General features: G+C 42.6%; 1 protein-coding gene across 1 annotated transcript; it reads left to right on the top strand.

Moving 5' to 3' along the window:
* Positions 1 to 1,626: 1,626 nt before the first annotated feature.
* Positions 1,627 to 27,015, top strand: LOC108919823 (disintegrin and metalloproteinase domain-containing protein 10). Its single transcript, XM_018728110.2, has 15 exons — positions 1,627 to 1,751; positions 2,360 to 2,507; positions 3,116 to 3,234; positions 3,635 to 3,790; positions 10,341 to 10,435; positions 11,130 to 11,252; positions 15,357 to 15,449; positions 15,566 to 15,734; positions 20,461 to 20,621; positions 22,300 to 22,471; positions 22,948 to 23,092; positions 23,849 to 24,032; positions 24,684 to 24,783; positions 25,941 to 26,161; positions 26,617 to 27,015. The coding sequence occupies exons 1-15, from the start codon at positions 1,691 to 1,693 to the stop codon at positions 26,770 to 26,772; spliced, it is 2,103 nt and encodes a 700-aa protein (XP_018583626.2). The 5' UTR covers positions 1,627 to 1,690; the 3' UTR covers positions 26,773 to 27,015.
* The last annotated feature ends 41 nt before the right edge of the window (positions 27,016 to 27,056 follow it).

Here is a 27,056-nt window from a genome sequence, read left to right as displayed (position 1 = left end):
TAACCGTGGAAAAGACTACTTTGGGTCTGCAGCTATTTTTCCATCGATATTGCCCGGGGAACAGGGAAGGTCTTCTTCTTTGAGAAATCTACAGTAACTAACTTCACCTTTGTCTGAAAAACATCCCACAATACTTTCACACCTGTAAAGAGCCTTTTTTAGAATCTGCTATTTCAACAGCCACAGTGGTGTGTTAGTTTCAGTATGAGTCTTATTTGTTTTCAATAATTGGTTAAAAAATGTTTTCTGAGGGATCACAAAAAGCACATGCTGTTTTTGGCTCAGTCACCGTTCCGTGTGTGTTCTAGGTCTCAGGACACATCCCACAGCATCCTGATTCTAGGTTGTGTTTAATTTTGTCAAATGCCCCACAGTAACCTTTCCTTGAGTCTGTCTTCTGATAGGCGGACGGCCCGTGTGATGTCACGGCTTCAGATCAGGCCGCCCGTTCTCAGCCAATGGAAACATAGCAGCACTTTGGGGGAGGTGCCCAACAGATATCTAGAAAAAAGAAGATATAGAGTCATACATCCATAGGAAAATATAGCTTTGAGCTTCTCCTTATGGCATAGTTGTGACAGCTGTCTAATCCCATAGGTAATTCAGATTTCGCACAAGATGTATATGTACTTCATGCAGCTCACGTTAAAATGTCACCAGTCACAAAGGTATCACAGCACAGGCAGCAGGGAAATTCACCTCAGCTGAGGTGTGATCTGCCTTGGTCTGGGGCCTAAAAAGCGTTGTGCCAACCTTTGTATTCTGGACACTGCAGTATAAATTACTTATAGTATGTACACCATACAAAGCTCTTGCACCAGATATCTGTATTTTTTGGTCTGCTTTGTTCCAGCAGTTTCCATTTGTGTTGTACATCTTACAGCTTTAACTTGGTACAGTGCTGCTTGAGCACATGCCTCAGAGCTCACAGGCCAAAACACTTGGAAAAGGTACAAGATGAACTAAGAATACAGTAATAATAATAACCAACATCTACAACCGCTTGTCCCAAGCAGGGTCACGGTGAGCAGGAACCTACCTGTTAACAAAGGGTACAAGGCCGAAGGGGGAGGGGACACACCCTGGACGGGATGCCAGTCTGCCGCAAGGCACCCCAAGCAAGGCTTGAACCCCATACCCAAACCTGCCATGTCATCATGCCCCCAATGGTAATAATAATAATAATAATAATAATAATAATATTTTCTAGTTTCAGCCAGTTCCTTATATTGAAATTCACTCTAAGATAATACCTCAAAATCCATAAACTGAGGTATGGATAGAGTTTTATAACTGTCTCTTTCCAATGTAATCAGATTTTGGGCTAAGAATACAAACAGGACATGCAATTCTACAGTTGTTCTTAGTTTATCATTGTATAATTTAACCAAGCTGAATTGTTTGAAAAGGTTGCAGACCTATAGCAAAACTCCCATGGGTTCTTCAACTGTATCAACATTAGTGATGAAAAAAGTTCCAGGAGCATTCCATGTTATTCCCATAAAAAATGAGCCTAAAGTATCACCGTATTAATACCCAGCAACTTTAGTACTCACGAACAAGTCCGAATGTGTCTATAGGAATTTGAAATGCTCCCCTCCAATGGGAAGTTCAGACTGAGGGATGACTCTCATTCCGATCTGTAAAGCGTACAGGTACAACATCTGGTGAGCAGGACAGCTGCAAAGACATGAACATCCTCTGTTATGGGCTTCTGGTGTTCCTGTTGTATCCCGGTCTGCCAGACGCAGGTATAGCACATTCAATTTGTCTCCGAGATCAGTTGGTACTGTTGTAAACTGTGACATTCTGCTGAAGACTGTTTCTTAGTGATCCTCCAAGTCTGCGATCGTCGGATGCGGGAGATCCGCCTGGACTTGCACATCCAGGAATGCGATGATGATTGGATGCTTACTTCAACACACGTTTCCATTAATACACACACTTGTTTTTCGATCAAGTAATATTTCCTGTAAAAGAAGTAAGGTTCAGTCTAATGGGGAGTCATGTGAGGAAATTTTTGCACAGCCAAAACCATGTTAAATTGCCTTCTTCGATGGAAAGCTGCACAACGTAATAGTCATAATATAAAAATTTCACTATTCTTACTACTGGTTAAACAGGAACTTGTACACTGTGTTCTCTGTTATATTTTATCACGCAGTTGCCACTTCAGTTGCACTTTGCCACCCCAGCCACTGGTGAAGACAAATGGTCTTCTGAAAATCATTATTTTTCCTTTAAATGCATTGTCAGTTTCCAGGTTTCTGTGCTTGATTCTTAATGTACTTTTGATGGACATTGTGCCTCACTACACGCATAAATTCAGTTTTTTAAAGGCTACATGTGTCCTCTCCAGGGGCTTTGGTTGCCATTTGTCCATTTATAAGGCATTATGAAGAGCTGTCATATGACAGGGAAGCCGTGCACCAGCAACACGAGCGGTTCCGGCGAGAAATACTCCCTCGGAGTCATGTGGTAATGCTGGACTTCAAAGCATTTTACAGGTGCAGTATGATGTCAGTTGACAGGACACATTGCCATCTCACACACTTCTGTAGTCTAAGGACAGGAATGCACTTAAAGTGCATGCGTCTGATATCTCTTTTAAACACTTCACACGTACTACCATGGATAATCATTGTCAGACATTGTCTGACTTTTTTCCAGTTACCTGGAAAGTGAACGAGTTAAATCACATTGCTTTTCAGTCATGTTAACTTCATAAATAAATGAGTGAAGCAACGGAATAAAATATAAACACACCAGCTAGCGATAATAAAAGAAGAAACATGAAAATAAGAGGTTGAGCATATAATTGAATGGTTTCAGATCTGAAGATGTAACTCCTGGTATATAAATCAAAGAGACACTGAGATGCAGTTTCTGAATTTCACTTGGGACCAGGGACCATGTCATGTGACTGACTGTTATACTTTCATGTTGTTTGCAGAATGCTTTCTTATAATTAATTAATACTGAAAATATTTTAGATGCTTGTTTTTGAAAACATCTTTAATCCATGCCTTTAACTCCTCACTATTACCTTTGGAATGTATTTTGTTAGAGACAAGTTTTAAAAAGACAAAGTTTCCAATGTTGTTTTCAATTGCAGGACCTTCCGTTTACGTCTGAAACGAGACACAACAGAGTTTTCAGATAATTTCAAGATACACATAAGAAACGTATCTAGGGTTGCAGACCTCTCTCACATATATTCAGGACATCTTGAAGGTGAGGTCTTTCACAAATTTTGCTATTAGACATATAATTCTTACTGAATTACAAAATATTAATACAATTTGTGGATGAGTTAATGCTTTTATAAAAAATAAAGTACATCATAGTACAATTTTATTGATTTAGACAACTGCATTTTACTGGATCATTACAGGATACATTCAGGAAGGGCAATTGTCTGTAACTTTAAGTGATTATTTTTTTAAAATAAATAAATAAATATAATTAAGATTAAAATTATACAGTTCACAGTGGTAAATACTTGATCACTGGGAGAATTTCATGTAAATCAGAATCATTGAGGCTTCAGATCTGTGTCTTACTATAACATGCTCCCTGTTGCCTTTTGTTTTGTTACTGTCACTGACTGTTAATCCTCTGTTGACCATGACAGGTGAAGAGGGATCATCGTGTTATGGATCAATCATTGAAGGCCAGTTTGATGGCTTCATCCAGACTGAAAATGGAACATATTACATAGAACCTCTTGACAGATACTCCACCAGACCATCAAGCAACCACTCGATTATTTACCACGGAGATGACATAGGTAATAAATGGAGTGTAGTTTTGTAGTAAATCATAGCACAATATTGTTTCTGGTCAACAGCAAAGGCACTGACCATCTCAGTTTCAGTTCATTCTTTCTTTACTCAGTATAGTTAAAAAGGCCTTTGTGAAGTCAAGGACCGTGTAGTAGTACAGGGTGAATAGATTGATCCAATAGTGCACTCTGGTTTATCCTTATTCCATGGTGGCCATTTATAGGAAAAATTCAGGTTTTTGTGCTCCCCTTGCTAGTCTCTGGGAGTCAGCTAAGTGTCACTGCAGGAAAAACCCACAGGCCTCTCATTTACAGGGAATTCTTTACAAGGCTGAACCCTTTTCTTGAAAAAGTGGTGTGAACACATTGATCCAAAGGTCCCTAATGGCAATCTTCCCATGCAATCTAGTCTAAAACCACTGCAAAGCAAGGAAATCAGGGCTCCTGCCAGTCCAGTTTCCTGTGTCTGCAACATTGTGCCAACATATCACTATGGTTTCCTAAACTATAGGATGCCTTTTGTTACAGCGGGAACAATTAAACAAAAATTAACTATTTGTCTACATTTCGATTTATCGATAATCAGTATTTTCTCAAATGAAAAGTAACAGCTGAGGCTACTCGGATAGTCTGCATAGCTGCTAGGGGGTGGACAGGTTCCTTACGTCACCGAACAAGAGAGCCCCGTTAATGTGTGGACACTGATACATTTCCAACATGTGTACAGAACAGAGGTGTCCCTGTTCCTCCATGGAAAAGAGCCCCTGTGAGGAAATGTCCCCTCTATGCCTTTTTGTTGTATTTGGTACAAATTTGTCAGACAGCTGCTGTTTCCTGCAAGCTTTTTACTTGCGTTTACAGTACATTTGCCTCAACGTTCAGAATACAGATTTCCTAAATTTTAGAAGCAAAAATTTTGATTAGAACAAACTGCATGTTTCTCTCTTGCTACAATCCTCTTCCATGCATCATGTGAATGTTGGCAGTCTAAGTACAGTATATATTTGAGAACGTTGTTTCTGAGTACAGTCAAGCACTGAATTAAATATTTCTGCATTGCAGCTCCTGAAAATGCACAGGTCTTCACAAAATATACTGGATGGTTTTTTTTCAGGCTTGTTTACACTTTGAAGCATTATGAATTAAAAAATTCCATTGAGAATCCTCATGCCGGGAAAAGCACAGGGGGGGTTGGGATGCCCACAAATGTGTTCAATGCTGTACAGGGGCGTGGATCCGCTTCTTCTGGAATAGCCAAGGTAAACAATACAGCAGGGAGACCCCTCACAGTCCACATCCACGGATGTTTCCGGTCATGTGAAGGCCTGTTTTGAAGTCTCTTGAGCTCCCATTGGGCAAAGGGTAATTATTGTACAATTCCCATGCATGTGGGGGCTTTGCTGTTCTCTCACAAGGTGTTTTCCTCTCTCTGCCTCCATTCAGCTCAGTATTGCTACATAAGACATTCAACTTCCGCTAATATTGTTTAGAACTCAAGGTTTATGAAAATCTCACTTAAAAACCACAAGTTACAGTAGCTATGTATTGGCTCTGAAGTATTGGCTATGCAGTTCGGTAGAGAAAAAAAGTTATCCAGGTGAGCTATACATTCGATTCCTTTAATAAGGTGTCATAGAAAAATGGTGGGAAAAAATACTTCAGACTCAGTATCAACATTTGCTGACTGGTTTCATGCAGGTCTATGCTACCTGTTCAGCATGTGAACAAAATCCTGGTGGATTTAATTTTATGCTGCAAAATCCTCGTTGTCTACTTAATTGTGTAGCTCAATCCGTTTTGCCACGTAGTAGTGTCTCCCAGTGTAGCAGGATGGGTTCAGTTAGAGAAATGAGAAGTGAGAAAGTGATTTTGTTTCTTGTCCTTGTCAAGACCTCTCTGTGCGGCATGTGTGGAAGTTGTTATTCACCACACTTGTATTACATGTAATGATGTATTGAGTGGCAATTCTTTTTGAAATTATTTGTGCAGTGCAGTTGGAACAGCTTTCGTGAACACATCTGATGTGGAGAAAAACTCTACACCCTATAAGGGTCTTGTCGTGTGCTACCATTGAGCCTTAGGAGTAAAGTTCTCTTCGGCAGCTCCACTGGCTGTCTGGAGGCAAGCACATCTAGAAGAAAGGAAAGCTCTGAAACACATGGCATATGGAGAGGCCTGGAATTAATTCTGTCTGCAGGTCAACACCCTGCATTTACCCTTGCATGCCATAGACCGTATAGAGCGCCGGCAGATCCTGACTGGCTCCCAGAGGTGCGGTTGAGTGGTGTGACCCACTGAGACATTCCATTTTCTGCTTGGTGATTCCAGCAGCCATGTGACCGACTGCAGTTGTTCTGTGAGGTGATGTTGCTTTCTTAACCTCTGGCTCATGATCAATCATCCCACATTCTTTGGCGTTTGCTGCCCCATCCAGAGGTTAAAGACGCCTGCGCCGAGTTTAATTTTTACATGGAAGCGGGACTGGCGACTGTGAGCAGAGAGCCACTGTAAAATGAAACAAATTGTGTCTTGTTTGGTTAACCCAGATTGTACTGCAATGAAAGGAATTGACTTAAGCTTTCATTATTTACAAGCAGAAACTCTGTGTTTGCTTCAGAACTGCTCTCAGATGAAAGATCTAATCTTGGTTTCAAAGTCGCAAGGTGTTTCATTGTCACAAGGTTTACAATAGGCTGAATGAAAATATTGGCTTTCTTTGCTATTCTTGGCTAATGAATCGATTTGCAGTTTTTATTTATTTGTGTAATTATTTTTTATTTGACTCACATTTATCTTTATTTGCCCCTTGCCAGTTACCCCAAAACTACAACACCCAATCCAGTTAAAGGGCGGTAAACACCGGCACACATTTCCTTCACTATGCTTAGAGTGGTCATCAATCTCTTCCTAACACTCTGTGAACTGGAGGAGAATAGAATTAGCCTGAGTCCACCCACAGAGCCAAGAGCATCACTCAGGAGTCAATACTTTGATCTCGCTGCACACCCGTTATCAAAAGCTACTTATCCAACGCAAGGTATCTGTGATGCCGAGCTCATCCCTGAAGCACAGGATGCAAGACACATTGGATGGGATGCAAGTCCATTGCAAGGTAATCACACACACACACACACACACACACACACACACACACACACACTCCTTCACTCACACATACACTTTACAGTATGTACACTATAGGCAACGTGGAGTCGCTTCAGTAATCCACCCGAAACACATAGTTGGACTCTGGGAGGAACCCAGAGCAGCTGGATGAAACCCACATGAACATATAGATAACATAAAAATGCCACACAGGCCGAACTTGATTCAGGTGAGACTTTGATTTAAAAATATGTTTCTTCATGTCATTGAATTGGGGAGAGGGGATGCGGTGGCGCAGTGGCGCGGTGGCGAGGTCCTGGTCCTGCTCTTTGGTGGGTTGGGGTTTGAGTCCCACTTGGGGTGCCTTGCGACAGACTGGTGTCCTGTCCTGGGTGTGTCCCCTCCCCCTTCAGCCTTACACCCTGTGTTGCCAGGTTAGGCTCTGGCTCCCCGTGAGCCCGGGTGGGACAAATGGTTCGGACACGACATGTCATTGAATTGTTGGGCCAGCGGGTAGCATTTACATTTATTCATTTAGCAGACACTTTTGTCCAAAGTGATGTACATCTCAGCAAAAGTACAATTTATGCATTATGAATGCATTTCAGCATTTGTGTCAAAATGTCTGTGATTTGAACTGAGAGGATGACAGTGCGTGTTCTGTGCTGCAGATGTAAATATAATCTTCAGAAAGAACGGGGGAATAGAATGTGATCCAGTGTGCTGGGAACGGTGGCTGTAAGGGGGGATGTTGGACAGAGGAAATTGCTATGACCCCTGTGATTTCCATGTTTTTTTTGGTGGTTAAACAATCACCGGTATTTCGGCAGACATCATGTCATGCACTGGGTGGGAAAAGGACTGAGACCTTTATTTCGTGGCTGATTTATCAACCTTTACTGAAAAGCACAGGTATAGCCTGTCTGAAGAATTGTTATTGTCTGTATTCTCTTCTTTGTGAGTCTTATCCCAGAGTCACTTGCACAGCCCCAGTCTGACTTCCAGGTTGTACCAGATCCTCTCTGTTAGCAAAACCACCCTCTCAGTAGTTATCATAATTATAATTGGCATAATTATTAACTGTTTCACCTTGTTATTCAACTGCTGGGCTTGACCAGGTCCTGCTCTCTAGCGGGTCTGGGATTTGAGTCCTGCTTGGGGTGCCTTGTGATGGACTGGCGTCCCACCCTGGGTGTGTCCCCTCCCCCTCTAGCCTAGCGCCCTGTGTTGCTGGGTTAGGCTCCGGCTTGCCACGACCCAACTTGGGACAAGCGGCTTCAGCAAATGTGTGTGTGTGTCTGCTTCCTTTGTAATAGTACACCTTAATTTATCTTCTGATTTCTGTTGTTTTTTATATGTACTTAGCAAATTTTGGAATTTGAAGTTATTTTGGAGGAAAGAAAAGGAAATGATAGCGTCCTTCCAGTGTCACACTGTCCGTCAAAACACTTTGGTACAATGTGATTCAACCACTTCAGTCTGACAGATAAGAAAATGGGGGTATTCTGTCAAGAAATGTTCAAACACTGAGTTGAAGATTGGCAGCAAAGAATCACAGTTTACACTTATAATGTGTTTTTTCTGAGATTAAAACTTACACAAGGTTAGAGTTAGTGTTAAATGGAGTTTAATAGATGATGTTACACAAAGTTCAAGCAAAAATATGCTTTCTGTGCAAATATTTCAGGTGCTCGAATGAAAACCTGTGGTGTTGAATTCCACCGTTCAGATGAATGAATGAAGAGCAGCTTGGTGGCTGTCTCTGTAAATAGCTTGAACTATCTAACTTATAATTTTAATACTGTCTCTAACTTATCAATGCCTTTGCTTATTTTATATGTTAAATGAGCTTGACTGAAGCGCAGTTGCTTAGTCAAACTGCACTGCATTTCACACGCTGACCAAAATATTTACTATCCTGCTGGAGAGGAAACCGGCAGGGAAAAAGTGAAAATAATTAGTAATGGCCATGGCAGCTAGATTAATGGGTTCATTAAAGACTATTAGCAGCTTTTTCAGGGAATGATTAGAATTTCACTGCAAAGTATTTGTATGTGGTTGGCTTTTGCTTTGCTTTAATGACATCATGAGCGCATGATGTGTAGGGCAATGTTGATCCTTGCTGTCAGGAAATACTCACCATGCCTTAGTTGCCACCTGGCCAGAGCACACTTAGTGCTGTGGAAAACACCGTATTACATGGAGATGCTTTGGCAGCTTCATGACCGTGTACATATTGCACTGCTTATCTTGTTCAGCGCAAACGCTTGATGGAGGGCCAGTTGGCACTAAACCACAGTTCAGTTGCTACCTCTGCATAAATTTTCACTGATTGTTTCCTTTTAAGTGCTGAATTTTTGCCCCTGTAGGTGTTACCCCTAAACAGAGACCAAATTTTATTACATTTTATTATTATTTTAAACAGGGGGGTGTGGTGGCGCAGTGGGTTGGACCACAGTCCTGCTCTCCGGCAGGTCTGGGGTTCGAGTCCTGCTTGGGGTGCCTTGTGATGGACTAGTGCCCTGTCCTGGGTGTGTCCCCTCCTCCTCCGGCCTTGTGCCCTGTGTTGCTGGGTAGGCTCTGGTTCCCCGTGTGTGTGTGTGTGTGTGTGTATATATATATATATATTATTTTAAACAAATTACATTACAACAGAGACCAAATTTTATTACATTTTATTATTATTTTAAACAGAGGGGTGCGGTGGCGCAGTGGGTTGGCCCAGGTCCTGCTCTCTGGTGGGTCTGGGGTTCGAGTCCCGCTTGGGGTGCCTTGTCACGGACTGGCGTCCCGTCCTGGGTGTGTCCCCTCCCCCTTCCAGCCTTACGCCCTGAGTTGCCGTGTAGGCTCCGGTTTCCCGCGACCCCGTCTGGGACAAGCAGTTCAGAAAGTGTGTATGTGTATTATTTTAAATTCAGTAATTTAATAATAATGACTTAATGACTCAATAATAAATAATAAGGATTTATTGAAAAGAATTTAAAAGCAAAAAATAAAACAATTGCCTTTTGCTTCTCTCCATATCACAAATTTCCATCTTCAGATGTGTACTACACACTAAACTCAATCTTAACAAAAACTGCACACACGTATGAAGGCCAAAAGTAGATTCAGTTCTGACCTGTGGAGTATTTGTACCCCTAACAGTAACTAAACTGCAGGGGAAAGAGCATGTTGTAGGGCCATGCATTCACTGGCTTAGTATGTAGCTACTGTAAATATGACACCGCAGATGTACGCTAGTTAGATCTGTGAGGACTTGTGCAGAAATTCCTTATGGAGCAAAACAATTCACACCTCTCCCATGTTTGTTTACTCTAGACGGAAAATGGAATCTGAACTCGAGTCGGCCCATCCTGCCTACATTGTGTTTTCCGTCCCCTGTGTAAAGCGTGCTGTTGGCTGCCAGGTCTTGGCCAACCAAGTTTACAGGGTTTGGTTTGTCTCACAGACTTGTCTCCTGTGGGGAGAAGCCACCAGGGCTTCTGCGGCATGGAGCACCTGAAACACTTTGCCCAGAGCCTCGGCCAGGAGGATGTCCCCGAGGTCAGACACCTTCCTACCGCAGCCTCCTTTATTGATGCAGCTTCCTTTCTTTTATAAAAAAAAATGTTTTTTCAAGACAAATAAACTATAAAAAGTACTTTTATGCCTGCACTGAGCTTGTTGTGTTAGTTGCTCTATTTTTAGGAAAAAGTAATGTTTACGAACTGGATGAAAGACCAGCTGTACTCACAAATTATGGGACTGCTGTATTGAGTGGGTTGGGAAGCTAGAACAATAGATAAAACCTTCTTTATCCAACGTCAGAAATATCCCTACACTCGTGACTTTAATGCATTTAACAGGTGCTGTTCAGTTGCGTGCTAATTTCCTATATCTGCGTAAGCATCTGGAGCCTAGGTAGTGATATGAAGATTAGGATCAGGGCGCTATTGTCCTAATTTACTTAGCTAATATTAGGTTTTGCATCCGTAAACAAAAGGGTACATATTTTATACATTAGCTAAGGAGTTATGCAAGACACTATTTTGGTCAATGAATTGTAACTCTTAAAGTATGATCACAGATAACTTTTGATAATAGCTTTAACAGGACTTGGGCCCCTCCAAAAATGTACTTCCTCTTTTTTTCTTGCTTACACTTCAACGTCCTTGTCCCCGCTCACCCAGTCCACATTCGTATCCTCGCCACAAATATTTTGGTAATGGTCAATGATGTAAATGTCATCTAAATGCAGGGGGAACCTGTTTCCAGGTCAAAGAGGACAGTGGACTACTCTAAAACCACCTGTTACCTCTACCTTCATGTCGACTACCTGTACTTCAAGAAGTTTGGCAGTGCGGAAGCTGTAATCGCTCAGGTGATACTTAATAATAATGCTTATCATGTCTTTCCTTAATCATTTCTACTGTAATTTCTCCATGTTTTAGGGAATTAACATATTTTATTTATGCAGTTTTAACATTTCATTCATTTCCTTTGTATACATTCATCCTGGGGGGGTGTGGTGGCACAGTATGTTGGACCAGCTCCTGCTTTCCAGTGGGTCTGGGGTTCAAGTCCTCTGTGGGGTGCCTTGTGACAGACTGGTATCCTGTCCTGGGTGTGTCCTCTCCCCTTCCAGCCTTTTGCCCTGTGTTGCCAGATTAGGCACCTGCAACCCTCAATGGGACAAGTGGTTTCAGATGATGTGTGTGTATTCATCCTGACATTATTTCCTGTTTAGGTTAGTGGAAACCTTGTCCTATACTGTCCATAATTACACAGCATTAGAGCATCAAGTGCACTGACATAGTTTACAAGGGAAAGCACGCACACACACACACGCACGCACGCACACACACACACACACACACACACACACACACACACACACACACACACACACACACACTTTCAGAACCGCTTGTCCCATGCGGGGTTGCGGGGAACCGGAGCCTACCCGGCAACACGGGGCGTAAGGCCGGAGGGGGAGGGGACGCACCCAGGACGGGACGCCAGTCCATCACAAGGCACCCCAAGTGGGACTCAAACCCCAGACCCACCGGAGAGCAGGACTGTGGTCCAACCCACTGCGCCACTGCGCCACCACACCCCCTACAAGGGAAAGCAATATTTAGGTTATATTGTATAATATATGGGGGGTGCGGTGGCGCAGTGGGTTGGACCGCAGTCCTGCTCTTCGGTGGGTCTGGGGTTCAAGTCCCGCTTGGGGTGCCTTGCGGCGGACTGGCGTCCCGTCCTGGGTGTGTCCCCTTCCCCCTCCGGCCTTACGCCCTGTGTTGCCGGGTAGGCTCCGGTTCCCCGTGACCCCGTAAGGGACAAGCGGTTCTGAAAGTGTGTGTGTGTGTGTATAATATATGGGGGTGTGTCCCCTCCCCCTCTGGCCTTACGCCCTGTGTTGCCGGGTAGGCTCCGGTTCCCCGCGACCCCGCATGGGACAAGCGGTTCTGAAAATGCGTGTGTGTGTGTGTGTGTGTGTGTGTGTGTGTGTGTGTGTGTGTAATATATTAAGTAGGTGCATAAATTCAGTTCAGATGTGTGTAACAATGCTTTTTGATTGAAAAATTCCCCATTCATGCTCATTTAATAGTTCTCTGTATTGTGTTGTACTGTATTTCGTGATGTTGCTTATACTCTATGCACGAAAATGGTTCATCATATAATGGTAATCTTGTGGCTAAACCATTACCATTAGTCTTCGTTCACCTTTTCAAAAAGGTGCTGTTGTAATTAGCAGATCAGCTGCTTTGCAGATGTGTTTCAAAACAGATATTTTTCTGAAAATAGTTAATCCAAGGTCTAGCCTGATTGCTCAGTGCTACTCCATAGTTAATACGAGTAGTATATGCTGGACTTTCTCAGTGCCACATGGGAGGCCTCAGCTATCACACTGCCACAGTGATTAGGTCAGAGATTGAGGCCTTTCTGAGACAGGACAGGTGCCAGGACACCGAGCCAGCCGGGAACATTGCCTTGCATAGTACATGCACAGGAACCATCGAGGGGCAGCAGGGTCCCTGGCTTTGTGCCCTACAAGGGCTCGACCCCCTACCTTCCATCAGTCTGTTGCTACACAAGAGCCGCGTGCAAGTGTCTGCAGTGGCAGCCAGGCGACATGCTCCTGGGACGAGCCAGGCCTTGTGCAACATTGTCATCTTGTGCCTTTTTCCAATGCCCATTCACAGTGTGTGGTTCTGCCAGTACCTTAACCCAGTGGCCCTTGGTCAAAGGCACTGCAACTGAGTACTCAGCTGTGATTTGTGTGACTGTGTGGAAACATCAAAAATTGCAGAATAGCCAAGATTTTTATACATGATTGTGAAAGTGTGGGTGGGATGTCAGGACTAGATTTGTAGTGGGAGTTGGACTGCATGAAGAAGAATAAATCTCCTGGCTTGTTATGCTTTTTCTGTGGTGATCATGTACATGGAGCATCAATGTAATTCTGTATAGTGAAATCCCTCTGAAGTGTTAAGAGGGTGTGGACCTACAGTATGGTGGAGAGAGATGCGAAAAGAGGTTCTTTCATACATACATATATAATATTCTTATATACCATATCTATATACCATATAGGGAATTTCTTATATACCATTACATAAACATATTTACATTTACTTGGCATTTTTCTCCAAAGAAATGTTAAGCTACTTACAGTAATTTAACCATTTACAGAGCTGGGTAAAATTTGCTATAGCAATTTAGCATCTAAGCTGCTCTTTCTGCTAATGCACACATTGTATTTTCTATGAACATTTTCTATGAGAATTTTTCTATGTACAGTACATCGCTTTGGAGAAAGTCACTGAATGTCAGCACTGCAGGTGATGCCCTACAGCTTTCTCAATTAGTGTTTTTTTTCGCAAAAGTTTTCTGCTTTCTGTCATCAGGCACTGTATATATATATATATATATATATATATGTATTGAGTGACTTCCCTTAAGGGGGTGCAGTGGGTTTGACTGTGTTCTCCTCTCTGGTGGGTTTAGGGTTCGAGTCCTGCTTGGGGTGCCTTGTGATGGACTGGTGTCCCGTCCTGGCCCTGTCCCCTCCTCCTCTAGCCTTATAGCATGTGTTGCTGGGTTAGGCTCCCGTTCACCGCGACCCCACTTGGGACAAGTGGTTTCAGTCAATCTGTGTGAATTTCATTAGAGTTCTGAAATAAATATATTTAGAGATTTCTTGAGTAATATGATCAAAATTAATAGTAATGATTGACTGGCCACAGAAACAGCCTGGGAAAAAAACTGGTTCCCCACCAGGGTCTTGCACTGTCATTGTTTAAAATGAAACAACAGTATAAACAGCCACAGAGGAACACTTTACAATCAGTGCATTTGTCTCTCGTCTTCTGTCCTTGAAGTAAAACATTACCTCTTAGAGCTCGACAGAGGTTAGCTTGTTCATAATGCCTTGCCAACTTTTTATGACACCCATGTTGTTTAACTTGCTACCAATGTTTTTTCTTTCTTCAGTAGTTTCCACTCAGTCTAATTTTTTCCCTTCTGGTTTGTTCTTTTGATGCTTTCATAAATATGTACTAGGCCAGTATGAACTGGAAGTTTAGTGGCTTTTGTTTGTGGTAAGGGTAGGCTCCGGTTCCCCGCGACCCCGTATGGGACGAGCGGTTCTGAAAATGTGTGTTTGTGGTAAGCAATTTGCATTATGTCCCAGTTGTTGCATGTATTTAATTAGGAAATTGTGAGTGATTCATCTCAATTTCTGTCCCAATTTGTTGCTCTTTAAAGAATTTTTCTAACATTCCAGAGGAAGGGAAAATGAAAGATATTGAATCTCTTTTCCTAGGCACATACTGTATGAGTTCTATTAGAAAAAGACTGGTATTCATTTAACAGACGCTTTTCTCCAAAGTGACTTCCAGTGAACTCTATGTAGTGTTATCAGCCCACACACCTTATTCACCACAGTAACTTACACTGCTAGATACACTACTTAGAATGGGTCACCCATCCATACATCAGCGGAACACACTCTCTCAGTCACTCACACACTATGGGGGGCCTGAACAGCATGTCATTGGAGTGTGGGAGGAAACCGGAGTACCCAGAAGAAACCCACACAGACATGGGGAGAACATTTTTGTTTGCAGAGCTCAAGAAATCCTATTTTTTTTCCCTACAACCACTCAGATGTTTATATTTTATGCTCTATTGCAGGTCAAAATGTTCTGTCAGAGTACTGTATGATCATGATGTGCATACCCTGTAGAGCATGATTAATTCATACATTTCATCAAGGAGCTGGGGGATCTCAAGGTTACAAGTGCATTAACTTTGAAAACATTGTGTGACCTCTACATACATAGATGGAAGTAATTAGCCCTTAAGATAATCTCCTAAATTTTGGTAGGACTTCACTGTGGATGATCTGGGCAACCTGGGAGGTTAGCAAAATAATTTAATCTCCACTTGCACGCTTGTGTTCTGGTTTGCTTTTTAGATTGGCTCCTACATGAATGCGGTGAATTATATCTATAGCAAGGTAGACTTTGACGGCATCCGACTGATCAACTTCAAAGTGAAATTCCTCAATGTGAGTGAAAAACCCATCTGCCCTCACATTAATAACTATTCCATGCATGATTCCATTCGTGAAACTGATTTCTTCCTCTTGAAAAATGATGCTAGACATAGTGATGTGTCCTTCAGATCAGTTCTGTAGAAGACCCCAGTAGTCTGCTCTCCCAAGCCTTCATTGGCCCAGAGAAGCTGCTGAGCCTTTTCTCAGAGGAGAACTGGGATGACTACTGCCTCTCGTACCTGCTGACCAACCGTGATTTCAGCGGTGTGCTGGGATTGGCTTGGAATGGCATGCAAGGTGAGCACCAAGGAGCTGAGCCTCAAAAACTTCTGCATCCTTCTCTGTGCTGCTTTGTGTGCTCTGCTCCTTCATGTAGAAATTGAAAAAGTTTCATGTATGTGATGCTTTCTTTAGAAGCTAATTTTGGCATTGTGTTTGTTGCTTACCCATGTTCACTTACATTTACTGAAGTTTGCTTTCAGTTCTATATTTTCCTGCTTAGGCTGAATTCTTTCTAAAATGTTAACATATGGGAGATAGTGTATGAACTCCCTTGGGGACTGCTGTCCATGTTCATCACTCCAAAGCCACCTTAGCTCCACAGGATTTGACCTTTAGATTTCTGCAGTAACTTAGGAAATTATTTACAGAAACTTTAGACATGTCTGAAATAAATGTAAAAATTACACACTATGGTGCTGGCGGTGTCTAAATCTAATTCAAAAGAAATGGGAAAAAGTTATCTAGTAGCAGGGGGCACAATGGTGCTCTCTGATGGGTCTGGGGTTTGAGTCCTGCTTGGGGTGCCTTGCAATGGACTGGTGTCCCATCCAGGATGTGTCCCCTCCTCCTCCAGCCCTGTTGCCCTTTGCTGCTGGGTTAGGCTCCTGTTCACTGCCACCCCACTTGAGAGAGGCGGTTTCAGACAGTGTGTGTGTGTGTATATGTGAGTTAGCTAGTATTTGAAATTACACAAAGACTGGATGTAAGTACCAGTTGCATTTCCATCCATCCATCCATCCATCAATTTTTAAGGACTGTTTCTCTATTGCATGCTCATATGTGGTCTGGGGCATGTTCTGCTAGACTAGTCAGGATACGGAATAGATGGATCACAAACTCATTCCAGGGCAGTCACACGCAGTGACTCATTAAAGCAATTTGGAATAACCACACACACACACACACACACACACACACACACACACACACACACACACTTTCAGAACCACTTGTCCCATACGGGGTCGCGGGGAACCGGAGCCTACCCGGTAACACAGGGCGTAAGGCCGGAGGGGGAGGGGACACACCCAGGACGGGACGCCGGTCCATCCCAAGGCACCCCAAGCAGGACTCAAACCCCAGACCCACCAGAGAGTAGGACCGTGATCCAACCCACTGCGCCACCGCGCCCCCTTGGAATAACCAGGTCACCTGAAACACATCTTTGGACTGTACAAGGAAACCTGAGCAACAAGATGAAACTCACGGTGAATCCCAGGAGTTGTGATACACCATTGCTACTTGCTGTCCCACTATGCCATCCTAATAATCTTTCGGCTGTCAGACGTTGCCTCTTTTCCGCCAGTGCTTTTGTGAGTCGTCTTTGAAATAAACCATGCTGGAAGAGTTTTGCTGCTAACCCTGTTATAAAATTCCAGTGTAATTTGGTTTTAGCACTTCCTCTATTGTATTTATTTCTCCATTGTGAGCAAAGCAGTAAATGAAGTAGTAAATAAAAAAGGGAACTACATTTTTTCATGAAAAAAGTGTATTCCACTGGTAACATTTTTTTCCATAATTGATCCATTTTCCATTGCAAATTGTGCAACGGCTGCCGCTGCTGTATTGAGCAAATCTTGAAAGGTACTACCGAGGGTCCCTTTGGGATTTCTCCGCCTGGGCTCACAATACAGGCATTGTGTTGGAGAAGAAAGAACGGACAGCCTGCAATTCCTTGCCCTTTGTAGTTTAATGTCAGGCAGCAATTCCAGCGTTGCTATTGTTTTGCCGGGCTGATGGGGGGGGGGGGTGGTCTGGGTGTTTCGTGTGTGTTGCCTTTTCATTGTCAGCTGAGCCGCAAGCGATTGGCTGAACTGAGGGGTGTGATGGAGTTCCTGCATGGTGACATGTGACAGGGGAGCTATGCCCTTGGGGCCCGTCCCTCACACTACCACATTCCACGGCACACTGACATAACACAAGTTACTATAGTGAAGGACTGTGCAACGTTGTTTCATACCTGCATAGACGCCCTGCATAAGAATCATATTGTTGTCAATGCTTATTTGGCTGATAGATGCAGCTCATAGTAAGTGATTCTTACATTGTTAAATTCATACAGTCTTTACAAACTGAAATGACACATGTAAGTTGTCACTTTTCTCATGTGACATTGTTATGACTTTGAGTGGCTTAGTACTCAGCTGTGTGAGAACCAACAGAATAGCGAGAAAGCAAGAACTTGCAAAGATGGATATTGCAGAACTAAAAACAAATGGCTTTATAGTTAAACATACTGCCACAGCAGGTTTACTTTTCCCTGATGTGCTGAGGTGAAAAAACAAGGATCAAACTGACCTTGAACGGGAAAGAACAGAGAACTGGATTCATTGAGTGCTCTGTGTCACATTGTGAGAAGAGCGCTCTATAAAAATAAATTGAATTCAGCCCATCCTCACCCAGTCCCTGGCTTACGTAGAGGTCACCATTAAGCTGTCTGATGGGAGGTTGCACTTCTAACAGTTCAGACTCTTCATTTCTGTAAACGTTGTTGATTTACTCATCCAGTGACACAAAAGACTTTCAGATCTTCCAACTTTCCTTACATTTATTTACTTAGTCAATGCTTTTTTCCAAAGCAACTTCCAATGAACCCAATGTAGTGTTATCAGCCCACACACCTTATTCACCAAGGTGACTTACACTGCTAGATACATTACTTACAATGGGTCACTCATCCATACATCAGTGGAACACACACTCTTTGTGTCACTCACATACTATGGGGGAACCTGAAAAGCATATCTTTGGACTGTGCAAGGAAACCAGAGCACCTGGAGGAAGCCCACACAGACATCGGGAGAACATGCAATCTCCATAGAGACTAAGCAGGGATTGAACCCATGTCCTCTCGTACCACACAGGTGATATGAGACAGTGGTGCTACTTGCTGTGCCGCTGTACCCCTTGGTCAATGTAATATTATGGCAAAATATGATTTGCACCAACGCACCCGTGAGAAAGACTGATGTGTATAACAGCTGCTGTTTTCTGAACATAGAGGCATTTTGATGATTCAGTCGGGCCTCCATTTTCGCAGCTGCCTTATGTCTAAAATCATACCGGAAATTAATTCAAAAAGGTTGTAAAGGGAACATTAACTTTGCTGTGAGACCAAGAGTGGACTTGTCTCTTGTTGAAACTTGTGTGTTAACTTAGGCAGCACTGGTGTTACTGCTGTTTTACACTCCAGTCAATGACAGTGCAGCCCCCCTAAGACTAACGTATTAGGTTTCTGGCACTTTTGTCAAATAAATTTTTGCAAACTGCACTTGGTTGCTACAAATAGGAGTGTGCTTTCTTGAAACGGTGTTCTGAGTCCAATGTAGAGAAGCTAAAGATAGAGCGAACACATGGGAGAGCTCCCAGCCTTACATAATGTGTGATGTCACTGAAGACTCCAGACTGATGGATTTTGCAGACTTTTCTCCTCTGTTCCTTTGCAGTTCCACACACAGATGTCAGTGCCTTCTTGTGTGAGAAACAGTTACATAAAAGAAATTTCTTTGGTCTTGAGAAATCATTTAAAAACTTTTAGCATTGCTTTCAAAGGCTGGAATATGGTACAGCATTAATGTTTTTTTTCGTTATATATTCTTTTTAGATAGGGCAATTCCCTCGCTTTGCTGCACTAGACATGGTATAAGACATGTACATAATAGTTGCCCAGTGCTCCAGCACACTTAAGACATTTCCTTAAAACCTAGCGCCTGTATATGTTTTCTTTGGTCTTCATGTGAAGTGGAGAGCATCTATTTGGCTTGGTTATGTCCCTTAATCCCCAGCAAAACCTGTCTGAGCCAATTATTAACCTTAAATGGCAGAATGTGAGACACAAGGCAGGAAACATCACTTATTTTATGTAGGACTTAAGAAGATATGGAAATAAATCTGAAAAATAGCCAAAGCTTGTGAGCAGTGCACAGTCCTAAGTCAAGTTAAATGAGCTGCATACTCAACTGGAAAGGAATACAGTGTAGCTGGTGAATTTCCAGGTGGACTGAGAAATGCTCACTCCCAGGACTGATCAGGACTGCAGCCATGGACTCCAAATGATTGGTTGCTTTTCCACACCTCTTCGCAAGATTGATGGGGTTCTATGAAGAGTTAGACCTCGAGGCAGTAGTGGGGAGGTTCTCAACTCTGCATGCACCCCTGGATTACCTTTGAAATTTTAGGTTTAATTTACATTTATTTATTTAGCAGATGCTTTTCTCCAAAGCAACTTCCGATGAACTCTATGTAGTGTTATCAGCCCACACAAGTTATTCAGCAAGGTGACTTACACTGCTAGATACACTACTTACACTGGGTCAGGGTTAGGGTTAGACCACACAGAGCCTCATGAGCCTGTTTGCTGGTTTCATAGTAATATGCACATGTTGCATGTTCACATCCCAAATCACAGGCACTGGAAAATATTTTTCCTTTCTTAGATCGAAAGACTTCAGAACGTTAAGCAGGCAGCACAGCAAGGAATGAGTTATACAGAAGTGTTACGAGAAGATAGCCGTAATACCTGATAGCTTACGTTGTTCGTATTAGCCTGCATTCTTCCTAAGATTGTCACCATTCCTGTCACCATTGTTAGTGCTTTTCCTTTTTCTTCCTCAATCAAACATAAGTTAAAAATATATAAAGGTGAGGACAACAATTAAAATAGTAATTAATGATTTTGTCACTATCATCTTATTTATGCGGTGGCCACCCTTCCCCAACAATATGTAATGATCTCTTTTAGGAAACTTGGGAGGGATCTGCTCCAAGGTTATGATCGTAAACGGAGGGAAAATGACCCGGAACACAGGACTGATCACGCTGCAGAAATATGGTGACCAGCTCACCCCCAGGCACATCCAGCTCACCTTGGCCCATGAGTTGGGTCACAGTCTTGGAGCTCCTGTGAGTGGCGTTCTGTGCCCTGTCTACATCCTGGAAATCACCACTTCCCAGGAACCTCAGTGTTTATGCAACATCCCTGCCCTTCATACAGTGTAAAAGGGAAGCATTAGACATGGAGAGTATGACCACAGTCATAAGGGAGGCACTCAGAGTAATGAAATTTAGTCTATGCTCAGTAGCGAATGCTGTTAAAGAACATCCTAGCAATTACATTTTACTACTTTGTCTCACATCACTGCTGACAATATGCTTTTCTGCAAAGCTGCTTAGTCTGTCATATTGTTTTTAAAGATTTTCCCAATTATACCGTTTACTGTTTCTTAGGTGAAATTGCATCTGGAAACCTCTAATCCCTTGGCTGCAAATCGGCCACCAGTGATTTTAACTGTTTACTTAGATATCATAATGCAGTGCAGTCAATAAGTTGTAAGACTGGCAGGTATGTGGTGCTCTTGTGCTACATTGTGCTGATGGCAGTGCTGTACAGTGGCTACTCTTACAACTTATTGACTGCAACCACAAACAATTTATTGAACACAAGATTTGTCTCCATTTTACCATAGTTTTTTTCTCTTTAGGTAATGAACTTTAACTGAATTTTGACAAGGGCTCAGGGTATTTTTACTAACTTTACCACATTTTACATTTCAATATTGTGTGACACTATGGCTGCTATACTAAATAACACTTGCCAAGTTGGAACTGTCTCACCAAACATACCTTATGCACACATTAATCTATCTCCCTTCCAGAGTCACACTACAATGGACATGTCAAGTCCTGTAACCACACTGATAGAAGTGAGTCATAAGTCACGATGCATGTGGACTCAGTGAAGGACCTGTAGGACTGAGAAAACTTCATTTCATAGGGTCATTACCGAGACCCAAGTCCAACGAGATTCCAGGTGTTCAGCACTGTGTGTTGATAAGTAAGAACTGAAGATGGAACTGGCAAAAAATCAATGAGTGCTTTGTATCATTACAAGCACAGATGTCAAACTCCAGTCATAGGCTGTCACATGGTGTGCTCTCTCCTTCTACTTTGTTCTTTCGTGAACCTTAGAGAAAACATCCTTTAAAAATTCCCAAAATTTTCATTTCAAAATCACTTAGCCTGTTTAAGCAACAACCATTGTTACTGAAGGTAAAGAATGGCACTTGGCCACGAGTGATATAGTAGATTTGTGGACTACATGCACTATTTATGTAAACCAGAAAAAGATTTTTAAAAAATCAATTTGAAATGCGTGGCATAAAATCAGTGTAGCATAAAAACTAAACAGTAATTTTTTCACTTTGCATAACTAGATTTGGATTTTGAGGTGAGTTTCAACTGAGTTTGGACACCCTTGATGTAAATCAATTAAACAAAAACTGATTTCCCCTGTATAACTATGTAATTCATACTTTTTCAACTACACTTCTTTTTTTCAGCATTCAGAGACAAACTAAGGAAGCTCATGATGGTATTGGCCTGCTGTCACCATACGATCTTAATGGATCTTTAAATCTTTATTTAGCTAATATGAATGAACAAATAAATGACCAGTAGTGTTCAGTCTTATACAAATAGCAAAGAAAGTAATACACATACTCCTACACAGCAATAATGAATACTGTTTGTATATAGCAATGTCCTCATTTTAAAGGCATCTGAGTTTGGTCTTGTCTTCCAGCATGATGTGGGCTCAAACTGTGGGGACCAGGGGTCCACTGGAGACAAAGGGAGGTACCTTATGTTCCCCTACGCCACAACCATGATCCGGGAGAACAACGACAAGTTCTCGCCCTGCAGCATCAAGCACATCAGTAGCCTGCTGAAAGTGAAGAAGGATGATTGCTTTGTGGGTGAGGAGCCGGTTCCTGACTAGGACTCAAATCCCGTCCTCGTGAAGCAGCAATGTGGACTTTCTTTGGTTATGAGAAAGACATTAGACAAACTGTTGTTTCAGTCAGTGTCTTCATTGCTGAAGTATGAGAAAACCTGCATATTTACAATCTTGTCAGGATAAATGGAAATATTGAAAAATTACAGATATAACACATATAGCTAATGTTAGAGTAAGCAGGTGGCAGTGGAGAGAAAAAAAAAGTCCTAATCACAATGGAAGGGAGACAAATAAACCTCTGGGAGTCCAGGTACCAGTGGTTTTCCATCTCTCTCTGGTGAAAGAAGACCTGTGTGGACATGTCTAATAAGTGCAACTGTAAAAATCAAATACAATACACAGAGACATCAACACTGAAACATGACTCCATTTCCCCAAGTTACACCACCTTAAGCTAAGCTAAAGTAACTATTTTAACCTGTCATTTGTGCAAAGTAAGCGATCAGCCTATCTGTGGAAATTTCATCGTGGAGGAAGGAGAGGAGTGTGACATTGGCCACAATGAAAGTGACCCATGTTGCTACTCTGCCAACGAGCCAAGGACAATCCAGTGTCGCCTGAAGCATGGCAAGATTTGCAGGTATGTGCTTGTTAATGGAAATCTCAGTTTTTTAAAAGAAAATACAAGGAGAAAACTTGAAGCCAAAGATCATTAAGTATCCATTCAGACAGAGGTACATCCACATCCATCCATTATCAATAAATGCTTGTCCAATGCAGGCTTGTGGTGGTCCAGAGCCCATCATGGAAGCCCAGGGTGAGAGGCAGGGTACACCCCCATGTCCGATCACATAACCCAAGTGCTGCGAGACAGCAGTGCTACCTGCTGTGCTGCTGTATTGCAGTTTTGAGATATGAAGTTCAAACAAAAAAATCCCCAGTAGAATTTTCTGGAAATGCCACAATTTACCATAAAAGAAGACGTTAACTACTAGTAAAACTATGTTGTGCAAGGTGCTAATTGAGGAATTACCATACTCCATCTTCATATCTTACATATGATGCCGGAACAGGCAGATGTGATATCACCCAAATAGTCTGGTCTCATTCTGCAGATTTAGATTTTCATTTTTTCTTTTATCAGATACTTTTCTCCAAATCGATGTGCAGCTCAGAGTAAAGAAAAGTGCATTACAACAACTGACAAAGGCACTGAAGTTAAAATCTAAACATCCATCACACAGCTTCTTTGCTTCCTTTGAAAAATATATATATTAATAAAATCCTGAAGCCCGTAGGCTCATTCTGTTTTTTTTTTTTTTTTTTTTTTTTTTTTTCACCTCTCTCTCTTGTGGTCTTTCTGTGTGTCTGTCTGTCTTGTCCTCTTCATGATCAGCCCCAGCCAGGGCATGTGCTGCAGCCCCAGCTGTCTGTTCAAGCCATACGGCATCACCTGCGAGGACGAGTCTGAGTGTCGTTTTGCAAGCCAGTGCTCTGGAACCGCAGCTGCGTGTCCTACTCCGGGCCCCAAGCCCAACATGACGACCTGCAGCTTGGAGACACGGGTGTGCTTTGCTGGGGTGAGCGGAACAGCACATCCACGACAAGATCACATTGAACCTGCCTCTAGGTCCACCTTGTGCAGTACCATGTTTTACACCATATTTTTATTCTGCATTGTATTCACGCTGGGATAGTTTGCTGTGTGGAATGTCGTTAACTGGATTAGATGGATGATAAATTGGGCCTGTACCGTGGGAGCTGGTCTGTACTGGGGGAACTGCTCCATATGTACAATATAAATTTTAAAGTAATGGGTGTCTAGGAGGGGGGTGCAGTGGCGCAGTGGCGCAGTGGGTTTGGCTGGGTTCTGTTCCCTAGTGAGTCTGGGGTTCAAGTTCCACTGGGGGTACCCTGTGACAGACTGGCATCCTGTCCTGGGTGTGTCCCCTCCCCCTCCAGCCCCCCTGCCCTGCGTTGCTGGGCTAGGCTCTGGGTTCATCACAACATCAGCAAATGAATGGGTATGTGTGTGTGTCTAGTGAGGGATGCATTTTAAATCATGGAAACGGTAACCAAGTATAAAGAGTCAGCATCAGAGCAGCATGCTGATGGAGAAGGAGGTAGTCTGCAGTCATTTGTGTGCACGTTTTTTTCCGAAAGAGTTCCAAATCTTTGTCTATATGCACACCATTTTGCGAGCTGTGTTCTGTATTTTCTCCCACCCCCAGGAGTGTGTCCAGTCGCTGTGTGTGAAGTACGGACTGGAATCCTGTGACTGCCTGTCAGAGTCCATGACAGAGAAATGCCACATGTGCTGCCAGCAGCCCGGTATCCTCATTACTATCCCGTCTATTAATCTTCTTGTTCAATATAAAAGAATTATGTTGTCATCTACTGCATAGGCAAGTTGGGTACACCTACTGTACATTTGAAATTTGCCACCCTGGTAAATGTAACTCACACGTTATTCTTCAGTGTGAAACATTTAAAGATTTTTTCTAGTATTACTCCCTGTGTCTTCATACCATGCTTGCAGAATTTTCCCCAACTTTTTAATTGCATCTGTTTCCTGATGTGCAGGCATATGTATTAAAAATATAAATATGGTTATATTACTCAGAGAAGTTGCCAGGAGTCTGCAACATTATTTCACCATTTAATTTCTCAGAATCTCCTAGAGTGTTACTCTGTCAATACCATTTGCTGGAACACCATCTCACGTGATGGCTTAGCAGCGCTTATGTACCCTTTACAAGCATAATTTGCAAGTCGAGTAGACATATAAGGTGATATATTAGATCTGTTAAAACCAAGGTCTCTTCAGACCAAAAAGTACTTATTTATTTTGTTGACACTTGCCTCCAAAGTAACTACAATGTTAAGGCACTTGCAAACATTTACTGATTGAACTGCTGGGTAGTTTTTTTTTTTAAAAAAACATTTAGAGTAAATATCTTGCTCTGGGGTCTTAACAGCTAGAGGTGGGATTGAAACCTGTGACCTTTGGGTCTAAAGGCAGCAGCTTTAACCCCTATGCTGGCAGCTGCCCCTGGCACATATGTGACTTTCAGTTTTCAGAAAGCTAAAGGCTTATGTTATCTTTAAAAATAAACACACAGACCTATTACGCAAATGTGCTGCAGTGTTGCACTGGGTAAAAGAATAATTGGACTATAGGATTGGAATTTTATCATGTCCACAATGTGTGGGTTCTTGTGGTTTGGTGGACAGAATACTGGACCTAGGGATAGTTTATAATTAATATTAATATTAAAATTCCTGTTATGCCACTGCAGTTGTACCCTACACTAGTCTGCCACTTCGATTTTCATTTCTTCAGAAACACATCAAGATGCAATAACTTCTCAGTAGTTTTAGTGCAGTAGCAGTCATGCGCTGGACTGTGGCTTCCACAATGAGACTTGGTGTCAGCTCAACAGTGGGGATGTCATTAATGTTTGTGTGTCTGTTTGTTTCTGAATCAGGTGAACCGAACACCTGTGCAAGCACCATGTCCTCGGTGCTCTCACAGTTCTTCCAGGGGAAACGTTTAGCACTAGTGGCTGGGACTCCCTGCTCGGACAAGCAGGGCTACTGTGATAAATTCCATGCGTGTCGCTTGCTGGATGCCGATGGCCCCATTGCAAGGCTCAAAAATGCCTTCCTGCATCTGGATGGCTTTGATGACCTTTCTGAGTGGATGAAGGTCAGTGGCAGAGCCTGTGTCTACTGTGCTGCTTGCAGTTTCGTAGCATATAGGAGTGACATTTAAAAGAGTGTTCTTGCCTCGACACACCCTGTACAAAGTATTTGGACACCACACTACTCTGAGTTTATCACTGTATGAGAACTTGTCGAAACAGGCACGTCTCTGCTTCGCTTTCATCTTTCGCTGTGTTCTTATGAGCGCACTCTCTTAGTGTGATTCTGTTTTTCCGTATGTTGTTTGCATGCTTCACCTTCGATGGAGTGTGTGGACAATGTCCCAGCATCCTGAACTGGTGCTTGGCCTCTGTGTGATTGTGGACCTCATTCCATTACCGTGGATGACATGTCCGTCAGTGCTGATTTACATCTTCCATATACCATCTCTTGTTAGTGTGTACATTCGTTCTGATCATTGATGAAGCTCCCTGATGTCTGAAACCATGCTCTCCTCAGGCTTACTGGTGGGCCATCCTGCTGGCCATCCTTGCTGTATTTGCTGTGATGGCTGGCACTGCCCTTTTGTGTGGACAGCCCTTAGAGGGGATGGAAACGTATGAGGCCCCGGTGGACCCATTCTTTCCTGAAGACCCATTTGCTCCTGGAGAATGAAGATGAAGCATTCTGATGCATGCCAGAAATGGTTGTGTTGAGCACAGCCTGAAGCACCACAAGCAGAAGGCCACTCTCTGATGGCACAGGACAATGTTCTGCGCCACTTTCACATTTTGGGTCTTTTGTAATTCTACTCTTTTGCATGCAGTCCTTGTTTGGTCATGTGCTTTCAGTCCTGCTGCTTATTCTGTGAAATGTCTAGCTAAAAAGAGTGCATTTGGAGCTCCTCATTTTTTTTCATGCAGCACCTTGTAATGAGTGACTTTTGCTTATAGTCATTC

The sequence above is a fragment of the Scleropages formosus genome, chromosome 9 (genome assembly GCF_900964775.1).
Source record: "Scleropages formosus chromosome 9, fSclFor1.1, whole genome shotgun sequence".
Lineage (NCBI taxonomy): Eukaryota > Metazoa > Chordata > Actinopteri > Osteoglossiformes > Osteoglossidae > Scleropages > Scleropages formosus.
The sequence above is the reverse complement of the archived record's forward strand: the minus strand, read 5'-3'. Positions and strand labels throughout refer to the sequence as shown.

Excerpts from the sequence above, each read along its gene's own strand:
- LOC108919823 (XM_018728110.2), top strand. The coding sequence starts at position 1,691 with ATGAACATCCTCTGTTATGGGCTTCTGGTGTTCCTGTTGTATCCCGGT. Across the intron at positions 10,436-11,129 it reads GCCAGGAGGATGTCCCCGAG|GGGGAACCTGTTTCCAGGTC; the intron begins GTCAGACACCTT and ends ATCTAAATGCAG. Across the intron at positions 15,450-15,565 it reads TCAAAGTGAAATTCCTCAAT|ATCAGTTCTGTAGAAGACCC; the intron begins GTGAGTGAAAAA and ends TGTGTCCTTCAG.